The sequence below is a fragment of the Nothoprocta perdicaria genome, unplaced genomic scaffold, assembly GCF_003342845.1.
Source record: "Nothoprocta perdicaria isolate Ctin4 unplaced genomic scaffold, notPer1 scaffold_96, whole genome shotgun sequence".
NCBI classification, from domain to species: Eukaryota; Metazoa; Chordata; class Aves; order Tinamiformes; family Tinamidae; genus Nothoprocta; species Nothoprocta perdicaria.
In genome coordinates, this window is record NW_020456265.1 from 572,954 (window position 1) to 588,425 (window position 15,472).

The following is a 15,472-nucleotide window of genomic DNA, read 5'->3' on the forward strand; positions in this document are numbered from 1 at the left end:
TGTTTAAACCTCTGGACTTGGCAAGGGGCTTCATTTTCTTAGATATAACACAATTACTTGAGGGCACCAGGAGCTGGTGCTTCCTGTGGCAGGTTTCTGAGGATGGGTGGCAGATCTGTGCCTGCTGTTGGTTAYGGGAAAAATATTCCTTATCCATTTGCAGTCTGGTTATCAGACTTGAAAAAGGCAGAATGATGATAGAAAAACGTCAATATTTACTGTGCACTCAGAAATATTTCCCTGTTTTAGCCCTAGGACCAGCTGGAAAATATCTGCACAGTCTTTTCTGAGACCGGCCTTGTCATCTTTTTGAAGATGGCCTTTGAGGTAGGCTCTTCATCCTCGAAACAATCCAAATAATGAACATGTAGATCATCCTTCCTTCCTCTCCCAGTCTTCCAATGACTTGGCAATTTTTACTTTTTTTCCAAGAACCAAAAAGAGAGTGACTAAGTAAYCAAATCACTTCACTGCTACTTCACTGCTTAACTAGCAATATTCCGATTTCTGGAAAGGTATCAGCAGAAAAAGGTTATGAACAAATTAAAAAAGGAATAAGGAGAGATGAAAACATCAGTAACACATACACATTGCTTTTTATGTGAAGCCTGCTACTCCAACTCAGATGCTTGTATTTAGGTTMTTTTTGCCAAGCATATGGAATCAGTATGAGGAATTAAGACAATTACTGTTTGTGCTATCTTTTAATTTAATGTTGTACTTCATTTCCTCAGGTTTCTGTCATTTCTTGTTCTTGTCCTTACCATTTGAGCTCAGTAACATTAACGACAAATGTCTTCAGAAAAAGTAACACAAAAAAGCTTGAAAACAGACATTTACCAATAAGTATATGAAACGTTGTTTCCATAAGCGTAGAGTTCACCAGCACTCCACCGAGCTTCATGAGGTCACTGTAGTAAATATCGTTGGGCCATTTCACCCGCAGTTCAATACCCTAAAAAACAAGGACACAGACATTTAGAAACACTCTGCTCTCTGGTGTTGCCTATAAAAGCAGGGCTTACTCCTCAGTTTATCTTTTGTATTTTATGTACCTCTTGGCCACAGTGAATGTGATACAGCCAGCTCTTCATAATAAGTGTGTGTTCCCATGTGTGTGTTCCCAAGGCATTACTGACCAAATCATGGWACACAGTTTGCTATGGAGCTCCAGCTGTTGGAAAAAGGTATCTAGTGAAAAAGTACAATTATTTGTAGATAATCATAGCTTGGAGAACCCAAAGGAGGGACTAGTGATATTTTCCATCACAAACTGTCAGGTTTTAAAGAATTCATTCAATCCACTCATGAGTGCCAGCGAAGGACTGGAAAAGGTTTAGTCAAGAAAGATGCAAACTGTGGCAGCACCTATGGACCTGATAAACCACCAGCCTAAGCCCATGACACCATCCCGGCCGGCCGTGAGGACCCTGGCAGGAACCAGACGTGGAGACAATGACATCTTGAATTTCAGAAAGGAAATTCGGCAGACAGGAGAAATTCCAGGTCACAACTATGCAAATACTCCACAAACGTCCTAAAAATATTCACGCTTTCGGCGGCTACGCTCAAGCAACGCCGTGGCGCTGGAAACACAAACTGTGCTGTGTGACACCATTCCAGTGCAATAGAGAGGTTTTTGTTGAAACCACAGCACTGAACTGAACTTTGCACCAGCTACTTAAACACAAAAAGAAAGCAAATGTGCTTCCTGGAGCTTGAAAAACTGCATATGACCGTATCCCAAGAGGCAAATTACGGGAGGTGCTCCAGGACTACAAGAGTCGCATTCCCCACTATTGTAGATTATGAAATCCCTTTACAGGATGTGTGAAAACTGCACCTGGGTCCGTGGCTACTTTCCTGACAGATTTAAAGGCCAGAGAGGGGTCCATTATACATCCAGTGACAGGAAACACGAACTGATTTTGCTATCAAAGGGCTCTGAGCGACTGTGACCAATTCGTATTCATTACGGAAAACAACTTGCCTCCTGACACTGCGAAAGCATTTGCAGAGGGCTCTGGAGACAGGCCAAGTATCCCCCAGTTAACCGGCATTATCAGTGTTAAGAGATCCTCTGAGGGCACCCGAGGGAGAGGTCGCTATTCCTCATGCAAATTCATCACTGTACATTCACGTAGATTGCATTTAAGGAAAAACATACACCTGTAAGACACCACACGCTCAGAGCTGCAAGGGAAGACAGAGAACACTCGAGTCAGTCGGGTATTTTCATGCCACAATCTCYATGGTGGTGACCCGAGTTATTTGCCACAAAACAGAGCAACAAGGTGAAGTCTTGCACAGCTCCCAGTGCGGCAAAGAAATCATGAGAAGGTTACAAAATCCAACAGAAACTTCAAACTCAAAAGCTCCAAAAGTTCTTATTTTCTCCAAAAGTTCTTATTTTCACCTACTGGAGAGAGATTTTACCTGTTCTCAGAACGGGAAAGCAGAAAGCCCTCTGGATATAAGGCCCGCTGGCATTCACGGCACTACCACGTGCAAAGAAAGCTCAGGATTGCCCGAGCTACYTGATTTTCTCCCTCAACCGCCAGCCCTTCGACACAGCCCTACCGGTGACGCCTGGCTGATGAACAGAGACACCACCGCATCCGCTACCTCTGTAGAGAAACCCTGAAATGGACCTGGAGCCTAACAAAGGGCATTACAGTATGTTAAAGTAATACCAAGGTCCTGACGGACGCCCCCGGAGGCAGGGAGATCCGGAGCGAAGAAGGAAGGCTGGGCTCCCCCTCAGCCCGGGGCTTCCCGCTCCTGCCGCTCGCTCGCGCGCCGCGCGCCCCTCTCGCGGGAAGCCCTGGCCCCGCGTCAACTCCGCCGAGTGTCACAGAAACCCGTCCGTTTCCGTGCTTTAGCACAACTAGGATCCACACCTGAACACTGCTTTAGCCCTTCCCTAGCATTTGATTTCTTGCCCTACCAGAGAAGAAAGAAAAAAGACTTTTCGATGACACAGCAGCCCTTTCTCCTTCCAAGCTGAGGATGATGGAAAAATTATCAATAACCATAAAAACCATCAGTTTTGTTTACTTTTGTGATCATTAACAGCAGAATTCAGACCGTCCAAATATGGAACAAATGTTCCGAGACAACTGTAAAAGAATTTTTAATGTGTGTTTCTCTATTGTAAAACAGAAAGCTTTGTCTTGGGTATAACAAACTACACTACTGGGAGAACAGCAAGTATCRCAATAAGATTGGTAGACCCTAGGATATGTATTACTAATCCACACTATTTTTATATTATTATTCAGTATTAGTCAGTCACATTTTTCCTCTTGAATGAAACAGAATAAAAATGCCACAGTGCACTAGGGTAGGCATTCAGAGGCAAAAACACCTCAATTCGTAAATTAACTCCTTCCCTCAGTCAGACTCTCATATTTTATACAACTAAGTCCTCTGTCCCTTCTCTTCTAAATAGTTAAATTATTCACTCCTAGCCAAATATTTTATATTGCAAATTTTAGCCCGGAGCATTTTGTTTTTATAGTCAAGTCATGAAGAACTGAAGTTAGAAGGTTTTAATAGAAAGGCTGACAGACCCTAAACTACAGCAAAGCTACTGGGTGCCACTATAATAAAGTTCATGTGTAAATGTGTATAAGTCATTGATTTTGTGTAATATAGGAAACATATGCTTTAGTTAACTACTTCTGTAAAATACCAAAGTTTTATAGTTAGCAAATATTAGGAAATGGTAACATTAAAAGGGAGATATATGAGGTGAAGAAGAAGACTGGTTCTTCATTTTAATACTGATGACAGGACACTTGATTCCCTCCTGAGAGCAATACTCCTAACTTCTTGCTTTAGAAATCAGTTTTCAACCTTAAACAAGGGTTGGAAAAATTCTTTAAAAGGGATAAAGTGACCACTGAAACAGCACCATCAAGGAAAAAAAAAAAAAGAAAAAGAAAAGGATTTGTCAGTTTTATTCATTTTCCCTCCTCCCTTTTCCTCAGCTCTTTCAAAAATCAAAACAAATTAACTCAATTGTTAGACAAACCAAAATTAAACTGTCTTTACTGCTGAAGACAGAGTCTTAAGTTTCATCAGATTATGAGTGAAATGAGTGTAGTATTCTTAGCCAGCTCGAGAGGATGCAGTACTCACCATATGATGTTCACCGTAGATCACTTAATATACATAAACAATTATGTAGGAAGGTTGAATTTAATGTTTCCCACCGTATTAGTGCTGAAGAACTACATGATGCATTTGCTCATTCAGCATATTGAGTTAAAATCTCCATTTAGTGCAAATGGAAACAGGAACACTGACATAAATGAAAATGAGATACCTCATATCCTGGTATTGATCTAACCGCTTCCACCACTGCCAAGGACACCAGATGCTGAACGAAAGGGATTCTCTGGCCCAGGTTGGAGTAGAGAGGAACGGTGATATGTAAAGTGGATAGTGCACAGCCCACGGGACTGAGCCAAACGTTTCCACCACGACCTGTGGAAGGAGAAAAAAATTTACTTCAACACAAGAAAACAAATACATATATACATTTTTAACTTAACATTAACAGAGACAGTAACAAAAGCAAAAGATGCAGTGGTATTCGAGAATTTGCAGGATGTCCTTTCAGGGAGTTTTCAAACTAATTTCAAAAGAAAAAATGTTAAAGTGCAAACCTTTCCCCTTTTAAAAACAGCAAGTAGTTTATATGTTTTCTGCTACTAATTTTCTCAAAACAAATAATGATTTGTTTCCAGGATTTTCCTAGTACTCTGTATACATGTTTCCAAAAAAATGTTTTAAAGTGTTTTAAAGTGTAAAATGTATTTAAAGAGTATCTTAGTAAAGATCCTCTGTRTATCTACAAATCTGTCCACATTTGTGACTGAACAGGACACAAACTAGATCTGAGTCTAAACCCARGCAAGCATTTTCATGTAGAGCTGCGCTCAGATGAGCTACAAGTTCGGGCTAATATTAAAATTAGTACAGCTTTTAAATATGAGCTAGCATCTTCCTGGAAAYCAGGCAGAAATTGCTTTTATTTATCTGCAAAAGACTGTGAAAACCCAAAGGACAGCTCAAAGACAGTCCAGTAGATATAAGCAACCTCTAGCTCAGAGCAAGTCCAGACCCAGTCTTGCTCCGGTTAAATCAACAAGTTTTGGTTTGGAGGTCCAACCTGAATTAGACCAAATGTAGGGAGGGCAACTTCCACGACTGCGGAGACTTTCTGGTAGAAACTGGGAGCCTGCTACATCATCTCTGCAAGAGCCACCTAACCTCCTAAAAATGCTTATTTCGGGATCTAATCACTTAGGTTTCAAGTCTGAATCCACAGCTAAGCGGAGGAAGAAGCCCCTACTATCCAATCGATTACATCAAAAATAAATATAATGTATCTTTAACACAGGTAGACAATGCTAAAATGCCCTATTCCATGCATTTAAGATGCATTTATCAGCACTAGAAGGAAACATACCAACCTTTCCCTTGTGTTTGTCTAACAGCAATTGCTATTAAACCCATCTCCTCTGGCAACTTGAACATTAACCTGCCAAATGGAAGAAAGAAGAAAAGAGTTTATCAGCTGGAACATTCATGAAAACCTATATTAAACGTAAGCTAATAACTTACATAACATTATATTACCATTTATCCATTAACAGTTAATGTTTATTCTTTATGAAAAAGCATTCAAGTATTAAAGAAAAAAGATTGACTGAAAAATTATTACGGAAAACTTGACTATATCCGTTATGCTGGAAAAAGTTATAACTGTCGTTCATTTAAGGCACCTTCTGAAAATGTACATTTTGTATTTCTTCACATTTCTTGAGGTGCTTATTTTTTGTATGTCACTATCTTCGGTAAGTGACAACTAGCAATTCTAGACATTTGTTTCTACTTACAGCAAATTTTTGCTCATAGTACCGAATATAGCAGCAGTTTCTGATTATTTGGAAAACCAATACGGTGGCAATAAAGCAGTTTAAAAGATACACTATCCCCTGAGAACTAATTATGATTTAACTACAGTAAATAAATCTACACCTTCTGAGAACTCTAGAGAACACTGGCTTATTTTAGGTTTGTGCTCTGCTTTTAAAAWAGTTTCACTTAAAAGAATACTAACTTTCCTCTGGGGATAAGTAGAAAGTGCACTTTAACACCACCAAATGAGTCAACGCTAAACTGAAAAAAAAATAGTACTACTATGGTGAGAACTTGGTTCAAGCCACTTGARCGCAGATCTGAGCTGTACCGAGATCCCTCTCCCCTTTGCATGTTTGTGCACAGYAATTTAGCAGTAGATAAGACAGATACGCGGCAGCAAGGTGACCCCGGAGGTGATTTACAGGCCCAACATGGGCACAAAGGCAGTGCTGTTCGTTCCTATGGAAGGGTCTTGTCYGGAGATGTCTCCCGATCCGCAGGGCATCGCTCACATGGGCTTCCTGCGGCTCCCAGGGCCGTGGCGAGCCCTGCGGGCTCCGGAGGCAGCGGCCGCGGGGAGCAGCGGCCCTGGCCCTCCCGCACGCGCCGCCCTCGGAAGGGCTGCTCCTCTCGGGAGGGAAGGGGCTGCCGCTGGGGCTGGCAGGGCAGCGAGGAGCAAGGAGGCTGCCCCAGGGCCTGGAGAACSGGCCCCAAGGCAGAGCCTGGGCTGCTCCTTGCAGGACCCGGCCTAAGGCGGCAGAGTCCGCCGATCTGCCTTCACAATGACAGGCATGGGAGCCTCGGCTGACAGAAACCGTAGCAGCCCAAGCCTAGGAAAAGCCCAGCAGATGTTTTCCCACACTATTAAGGAATCGGCATGAGGCATTTCCAAAGAGCAGGAGCCAGAAGATCCCTTTGCCAGTTCCCTCCCGTTTCACATGAAATGCAGCTCAGTAAGTCCTTCTGGTGGACACCATGAACTGCTCCYCGGGACTAGGATCACCTATTTAGCACCAGCCTGTAACATTACAAATACACCGCCACTTAGGAAGGAGCCCGGCAGAAAATCCTAACTCGTTCTCTGTGCCCATGTGGCCTCAACACTGTCTGCTGGGAACAGGGAGACTTTGGCTATGGCACCACGCTCCTGGGATTGCAACATGGAAATCTAATTTAAGTTTGGAGGCACATTAAGAGAGGTTGCAGGCACTGTCAAAACACGTGGCCATCTGTTGCTTCTACATTCAAATTTGCTGTTAAATAGGCAAAAATACAAACCAAACCAAACCAAACCAAAAAAATGTCCTGTGCTGCAACGATGGGAARAAAATAATGAGAGCAGGGGAAAAATTCATTAGGAAACCAAAAGAGGGGCTTCCAGAACAAAGAGAGACGATTAACAGAGCACATGCCTGCAGCTATTAGAGGCTTGGCAGCAGCGAGCAACATATTGAACGCAGAGACAGGGTTTGCACTCTCAAGAGCCATGGAGAAATTCTGGAAGACGGACACAACATGGGGAAGCTGCTAATACCCAGGTTGATACATCAAGAGACAGAGGGATTTATTTTTACTGCTTCCTGAGATTGCTCTGGAATCACCACAAAGCCTAAGACAGTAAGAAAACCCAACTTCTGAACGCTGTAAATGTTGTGGCCTTGTTTGTTTCTAGAAGCAACAAATTGTATTTTCCTTACCAGAAAGAGTAACTGCACACGTGCTTTTTACTGATTGACTTCCCTTCTTTCCTTTTAACTTAATCAGTTGCAGATTTAACTCTTTTAGTTTACTACAGAGTGACTTAATCATGAGTTCACCATATCTTTTCCTAAAGCTTTGCCTATGAGAAATTCGCCATTCTTTTCTATGTTCTTCAACCATCTTGCTCTCCGAGTTAAGCTCCACAAGACCACACTGAGATGCAAGAGCAGAAGAACATGAAACAAATGAAAACAAATTTTCTCATCAGGTGGGATATTAGACAGCATTTAGGATTTGAGAAAAAAAGATACTTGGATTTTATATACCTTTTTTTTCTCTGCTTTGAACACTTTTGTGGTATTTTCCAAAAGGTGAGAAAGTCACTTTTCGTGTTTAAGAAGCACTAAAAGCAGTTGAAATATTAAGAGAGAAATTTTCTAGCACTGTTTTTTATACAAATACAAAAAAAAAAAAAAAAAAGAAAAAAAAAAAAGAAAAAAGCCCCAAACTGTAATGCACTCTATGAATGCTGTCAGGAGCAATAAACAATACTTAATTAGTTTACAGAAATTTCAAGTCCAAGGAGGAATCTGTCTTCATGGCCAGTCAACACAATGACTTTTCTTCCTACACGAACATAAAATCGGAATTGAAACCACAAAAACTATGTTTGAGTAATGTTAACGGCCTGACAACTATAAATTTCATTGATGTTGTGGGTTTAAGGTTGAAACTCTCATTAATGCATCCTGCTGTGTTACAGTATTGCAGAGGTACTGCAAGAGGCAGCATAACATTCCAGATGTTAATATACCTGGGCACAAGAGGGTAAGTTATGAACAGCTTTCTCTCTTTCTTCCAAGTTTCTTGTCTGAAAATCTCACCTTCATAAAACATTGTTTGCAAGTACTACTTACAGACATTATAATGAAAACCACATAAAAAGAAAACTATGCATTTTCAGTCTAATGGAACGGAGCACGCCCCTTGATCAGTCCCTTACATTATTTTGTCCCTTACATTATTTTGAGCAAGAAGGGGGCCCAAATTCTTGCTTTACTGCTTCAAATCCATGGCTCTAACCCATTATGCCCGCTTGGAAATGAGCACTGCTCCTACTAACAGGCCTTTCCCTGAGGAGGCCCTGCCCTCCCTCTGCCCCACGCAGAGGCCATGGCCGTGTGGGGCCAGCCCCACATGTGGGTGCTGAGGGCCCGGCGTGAGGCGCCGCGAGCCCGGCCAGCTGGCCAAGCACAACAGGTAACTCCTGCGTCCGCAGGGCTTCTTCGTTATTATTTAGTATTTATTTATCTGTTTTTACGGGGATCACCTCAATTCAGGTTTCTCTCTTCCACCTGTACCTTATACGAGTGGAGGAAGAGCAGCTCAAACSCACGTCAGTCTTCCATGGGGTGGAAGACTGAGAAGCTGCTACTTCTGGATTTGCCCTTGCTAGCTCCAAGGGCATTTGCCCTTGCTAACTCCAAGGGTAAATCCAGAAATAAAGTTCCTCAGCCTTGGGATTAGATGCATTGTGCCTAACCAGCCTGACTGCCATCGATGATGGAATGGCTAAATTTGTGCATGAGGGGAGAGCACCTCGACTTTAGCAAGGCTCCTGATACAGTCTTTCCCACTACCCTTATAGCCAGGTTGGCTGTTGTGGTCTCTGTGGGCGGACTACTAGAAGAGAAAAAACTGSCAGGATTGTGGGCTTGAAAAGTAGCGGTTAATGTTTTATGTTCTACTTGGAGGCTTGCTACAATCAGGGTTTCTCAGAGGCTTATCCTGACATCCGTCCTGTTAATATCTTTACCACTGACCTGTAGGAGGAGATGGCATGCCCTCTAATCAAGTTTGCAAATGACTGAAAACTATGAGGATAATTAAGCACTGAAACAGGGTGCCCACTGAGGCTGTGGAGTGTCCCTGGCCTTGGAGGCCTTGGAGGCCTTTGTGCCACTGCACAAAGCCCTGAGCAACCAGGCTTGAATTCACTGTTAACTCCGAGCAAGAGAATGAGCAAGAAACCTACAGGCCTCCCACTCAACCCGAATGACGCTACGGTTCTAAGAAATGCACAGAAATGTGATAGTTTTGGTATTTCTAGCTGTCCTTTAAATTGATTGCAATTGGCCAGCAATTAGCGACTAGCAATTAATTACTAAATCAGCAATTTAGCCTGCACGCCAGGCTGTTCACTGGAATCCCTTGTCCCAAGTAGAACCTGCGAGTAAAGCCATTCACAGGCACCCTCGCTAGCCTCAATTAATACTTAATTTTACTCATCTTCCTCTTTCCGTGCCCTAATCACTGACTTCCTAAGTAAGCTGAAGGCTGCCAAAAGATCGACTCCCACAGCTGAGACAGGTAGGGGAACACCTAAACTGTTAATCCTACTGAGGCTTATTTAAGTGATAGGAATCTTACTGCTCGGCACCGTTATAACTTTGCCTATATCCAGCAGGCACCAGATGTGCCAGAATACACTATTACATGAATACACKCCTCTGTTCGATTGCTAAAATTCATAGCTTTTTGCACTTTATAGTGGCTTTCCCTATAGCAACACTGCTGCTGAAAGGATCATTTAGTATCAAGTTCTCTTTGGATATACTAATGTCCCACATTAGTGAAAAAAGGCACAGATTACAATGTCCCAGACCCGTGCACAGGCTGGAGCCTCGGGCTGCAACCTTCTCCTACTTTACTGCAATAAAAACTGAAAAAAGAAGATTGTACTACATTAGTTGTGTGTTTTCAGCACGGCATCACRTTATGAGTGATAGAGGTTAGCAATTTATATACCTTTTGGTTAGCTGGGCTAATCTGGCACACCACTACACTAACAAGAACATAGTTTTAACTTTAGGTCCCGGTATCATAAATTTTTCTTTTTTCATTGCAATGTACAGCAAGCCTGTGAGCGGGGCGCAGTCAAGTGAGCTCCTTTTCAGCTGGATCCATTCTCTGATCCGACTCCCCACAAATGAACACAGCAGCTGGCTAAAGGGAAGCAACAGGAACAAGGGGCTGCTGGACAGAAGGCAAGAAAGAGCTGGTTTGCTCTTACCATCCATATACTTATGTTGGATTTAAATGACTCGGAAGAATATATGTTTTGCTTGCGGAATTACTTTGAGAATAAGGGCTGCAGAACAGCCCGTGTATAACTCCACCACTAAATGCTTTTTTTTTTCTACTCACTGCATTTTTCAGCTGGTAATTTTCTTGTCTCTCTATTTTTATCCCAGTTATTTTATAATTAATTCTTTGTATATGTTTATAGGCTTTTCCTCTTAGAAAAAGAGAATTTAAAACACAGTACCATACAGCCAAAGGTGTCAGGAAACATACCCAAATAAGAAAGGACTCCAAAAAATTGGTTTGCCAACAAAATGCCAGTAAAATTTGAAACCGRGGTTCAGACACACTGGTAATGTTCCAAAACTCCAAACTTAAAGAACTTCTTTATTCACTAAATCAGCTGCTCTGTGAATATCATCAAGACCACAAAGTTACAGTAAAGCAGGGAGTTTCCAAGAGGCATGTGAGGAAAGTTTAGGACTGCAAGTTGCTTCAGTTTTTAATTTGAAATGAAAAAAAAAATCTGAACAACTTGATTTTTTCCTTCAAAAAGTAATCGTTTTAATTTAAGACCTTTCTTTACTTGAAAAGGCTTCCTKAAGTGTATTGAAAAGTTAACATAGAATGAATGAAAATGAAACAGAACTCATTGAAAATGAACTCCAATGCCAAAATTTAGGAAAGAGGATAGTTACTGGAATGCAGTGAAACATATCTATGGAAACATGTTAAGAATGTTAAGAAGAGAATCCTCAGAGTGGAGCAAAAAGTTCTAAATATATTGATCCAAACCAGATTTACCTCCTTTTGTCCAAAGTAAAGCAAGTTACGGATGCTATAAAGAAATTTAAAATATACACATCCATGTAGCTATGTCAATTTTAATCATAACTTTACCACACTTGTAACTTTATCACTGGTACAAGCTCGGCCRCTGGCAGAGGGAGAAACCTCAAGGCCACACCATGCAGCGAGGAACGACAGCACTTCACCACGAGTCAAATCACTACTGGATTCGCTAATTAATTCTCTAATTGTATGATTAACCTCAAGCACTGGGATCTCAAAGTAACCCATAGCAATCAGCTCTGCATTCATACAGTCTTTATGTAAAGTCACCTTTCAGATAAGAACATGAAAATAACCAGAGAACTTTTTGCATACACAGAGATTGTAACTTTGCACCCAGGCCACATTCTAGTCTGGGTAATTACATTTCCTTACAAAAATTTCTCTGCAATTTGCTTAGACAATCCTTCCTTTCCTGTCTTAAATCATGTGTGGTGTTAAACAGCTGCCGTGTTCCACCCCAGAAGAGGGTGAAATGATTCCCAAGTAGCTTGTCAAATAGTTGGGGATGATGCAGAACAAAAGACATCGGGCAAATCGTGTTAGTTCAAATAGGAATGAAAAAGTATTCTGCTGAAGCAGAAATCAGTTCGATCCCCCCTCCAACCTCCACAATCCTGTAAAAAAGTAAAACACTTCATGGGAAATCCATTATTTGCTAAATCACTATAGATATCCTATAAAATTAATTTTAACACTTATTTTACTTAGTCATAATTTTCCCTTGACTTCTTTATTGGTCAAAGTTTCAACAAAACCAATTATAATTAAAATCACTTTACTCAAACTACTCTACACTAAAGAAAATGCTAGGAAAGCATTTGAATTCTTCTCCATGACTTGYCTTTTTTTTTGTGTCTGCAAATCTATTGTGCTCCAAATGTAGGCTCTGGTAGGTTTATGCTGCTAACGTGGTTGCTGTGAAAAGCCTATGGATGTAGCACAGTTCTAGCCTTTCTAATTCCATGCTAAACAAAATATAATTTCCTTTCTTTCTCTCCTCTGTCTAAAGAGAAGTTCCATCATTTCCCCCCATCAAAACAAGAGGCAACACGTTGTAGTATCACTTGACATCAGTTGTCATCTTTGAGGAAGCTGTCAGCTGGCCCGGCAATCTTTCTGAAAAACCTTTAAACGTGAAAAACAAATAGCYGGAATTTCATTCAGATTTCTCAGGTACCTCTGCTCTCATTAGCCAAAAGCTGTGTAATGTGTTTTACATTTCCAAATTTTCAAATGTCCCTCATCAAATATCAATTTCTAAACTTTAAAAAAAACACTCACACTTAGCTACTTGTATATTTATACTCTTGCTGAAGGGTAAAGCTGAGACTTAGACAAACATTATACACGAAAAATAAGTCACACACCTTTGGCAGCAATATGAAAGACTATCAGCCAGTCTAAAATTAATGTAATTTATAAACACACATAAAATTTCTTGTTAATTATTCTGACTGCTTGGTCATATTCTTATTTTCTTTCTCCTTCTACRTATGTGCTACCCTGCACAACGCATGTTACCCACATAGCCAGGTGGACAGCAATTTGACACGTTATTTGGCATTAAGTCAAACCTTCATAATTTTGTCCAGGTGTTATAACCATTATAAGGCAACTATGGCTTCATAAAATGTCAGGTAAAGCAGAACTATGTTATTTGTATCTTTTTTCCCACTAAGAACCATGGAACAAAAACTCTGAAAACAATATCAAGTACCATGGAATAAAAAATCTTTGAAGAAAAATTGTTAAAATACTAGTAATATCTTTTTCTTGTGCAAAACAATTTTAAAGTAATGTATTTMTTCTAATGATGTTCATAAGACATCATAATTTAATAGGAGAACTTGCACTCCATGAAAAAGGTCAGTTTTGTTCCTACTCTATTAAACCCCCTAGATGTACAGCATCTAGAAAGGTTTTAAGTATACTGGAAAAGATTAAAGCAAAAGTAGAAATTGAATGTGCTACAGAGGAAAAATAACATTATTTTGTTTAAAGAAAAAGCATTCCAGTGAGAGACATATTTCTGTGAATTTTTTCAAAACGGCTATTTAAGTCTAAAACTTCAGCTGTCATTTGAAATATTAAAATATTATTTTTAAGAGGCATGATTAGGCCTAGTCAAATGTTTTCCAGATAGCAATTTTTCACAGAAATTGCTGATTTGGAAAAGGCAGTGCTCTCTAAGAGATGGAAAAATTAATTTGTTTGAAACATTGGTTTTTCATTAAAAACAATTTAAAACAACACTTTCTGAGGTATTTTCAACCTCATCAAACATATCAGTTTCTCCAAATATGTGGAAAGGTTTAAGCTTCGAATCATTTCAACTCCAAAGGATCCACGGTGTCCCAAACAGGGTTTCACATTCGTTGACTTGCCCACCAMGACTAAGGTTGTGTTAACAAGGCACCTTGGCCACCAAACTTGAGGTTGCCCTTTGCMAAGCCACGCAAGGCACCCCAGGAGGTGCATTTGGGATTAGGACTCTCCCCTACCAACAACAGTAGCAACGATGTGGGACATCTCAGCTAGCACTTTTACGAGGCTGTGTATGTCCCATATGTGCATGTCATCTGCTGCTGAGCTCACATGAAACATCTAGCTGGGTTATAAACTCCAGACATCACAGAATCACAGGATCATAGAATGGTGGAGGTTGGAAGGGACCTCTAAAGATCATCCAACCCCCCTGCTCCAGCAGGGACACCCACAGCACGCACTGCTCTACTGATTACACTTCAAGAGCCCTCCAACCGCCCAGCTGCAGCAGGAGCTGACAATACCTCAGCTCTTGTCTCAATTTCAAGTTGCAGGTCATGCTAGAGATAATAATCTTGAAATGGGATTGCTGTTTTATGGTGGATGCGAAGGGGCGAGAGGCAGGATAGCTGAACTCTGCTGGCACTGTATTCATGGGTCTGATTATGAACACACAAAACTGCTCTCATCGAATCCCAGTCTCGTACTAACTGCTCCCTACAGTGCCAATAGAAACCACAAGATTTCTCAATTCCATATTAAAGCATACAGCACTTTTCTCATGCAAGAGCCAACATCCAGAACCATATAAATAAGGAACAGAAAACCCCTGTTTCCAAATATGTTGTCAAATACTTTTCAAACCCCTACTATTAGACTGTGCAAACTCAAAGGCAGACTCCAATAGTTAATTTCATGGGTGATTAAGAAAGGATTTCAAAATGTGGAAGTTACCTTCCGCTGGCCACAGCATCCTCTGCAGACTCCAGAAGCAGCCCTCATCCTGGAGACTCGAACCACAGGCTCAACACAAAACGTAGCTGAACTCCCCAAATAGTGGATTCTCTTTGTCAGAACTGGTAGCAAAAAATCCCAGCCCTGTTATTTTGAGTTTCCCACCTGCTGCGCAGGCACTAATTGCTAAGGAGCGGGAAACCAGCAGGTTTCCCCAAGGTGCCCGAGTCAATCTGCTTGGAGCTTGGTATTTTAGCCCTTCTCTGGGCAATGGTCCTTGCACAGGATGGACAATAAAGTCCAGGTAGGCCAAATGCTGTGGAATACCCTAACCAGAAGAAAAGCCTTTCATTCCTGTGTTACCTTAGTACATTCTGGTACTGCTTGTGAATGCAGATATATATAACACCTCACATTCAGACGGAGTGCCTCCACAAGCAGTATCTCAGCAGTCCTGAATGAAAATGAAAGGGACCTGTAGGACGACTCACCCTCACTTTTCTCCCTCTCCACCCAGCTCTGCTGCAGTGCGACTCTGTTGGAGGTGCTGCAGGTCTGGGGCTCCTGGGGTCTGTGCCCAGCTCTCCTGTGCTGTGTTGCATCACATTATTGGCATTGGCTTCTCAGATAAGTAATCAAAATGCAGACTGCCATCCAGCAACAGCTGAAACAGGCTGTA

The 15,472-nt window shown here is 41.3% G+C and overlaps 1 protein-coding gene across 2 annotated transcripts in view; it reads right to left on the reverse strand.

Moving 5' to 3' along the window:
• Positions 1 to 15,472, reverse strand: part of HLCS (holocarboxylase synthetase) — a 109,066-nt gene that overhangs the window by 3,463 nt on the left and 90,131 nt on the right. For both annotated transcript variants that reach the window (XM_026053038.1, XM_026053037.1), the window contains 3 exons: positions 5,484 to 5,551; positions 4,331 to 4,491; positions 841 to 955 (listed from right to left, as the gene is read on the reverse strand). In XM_026053038.1, the coding sequence (XP_025908823.1) occupies positions 841 to 955; positions 4,331 to 4,491; positions 5,484 to 5,551 (344 nt within the window). The remainder of the gene's footprint in view (positions 1 to 840; positions 956 to 4,330; positions 4,492 to 5,483; positions 5,552 to 15,472) is intronic.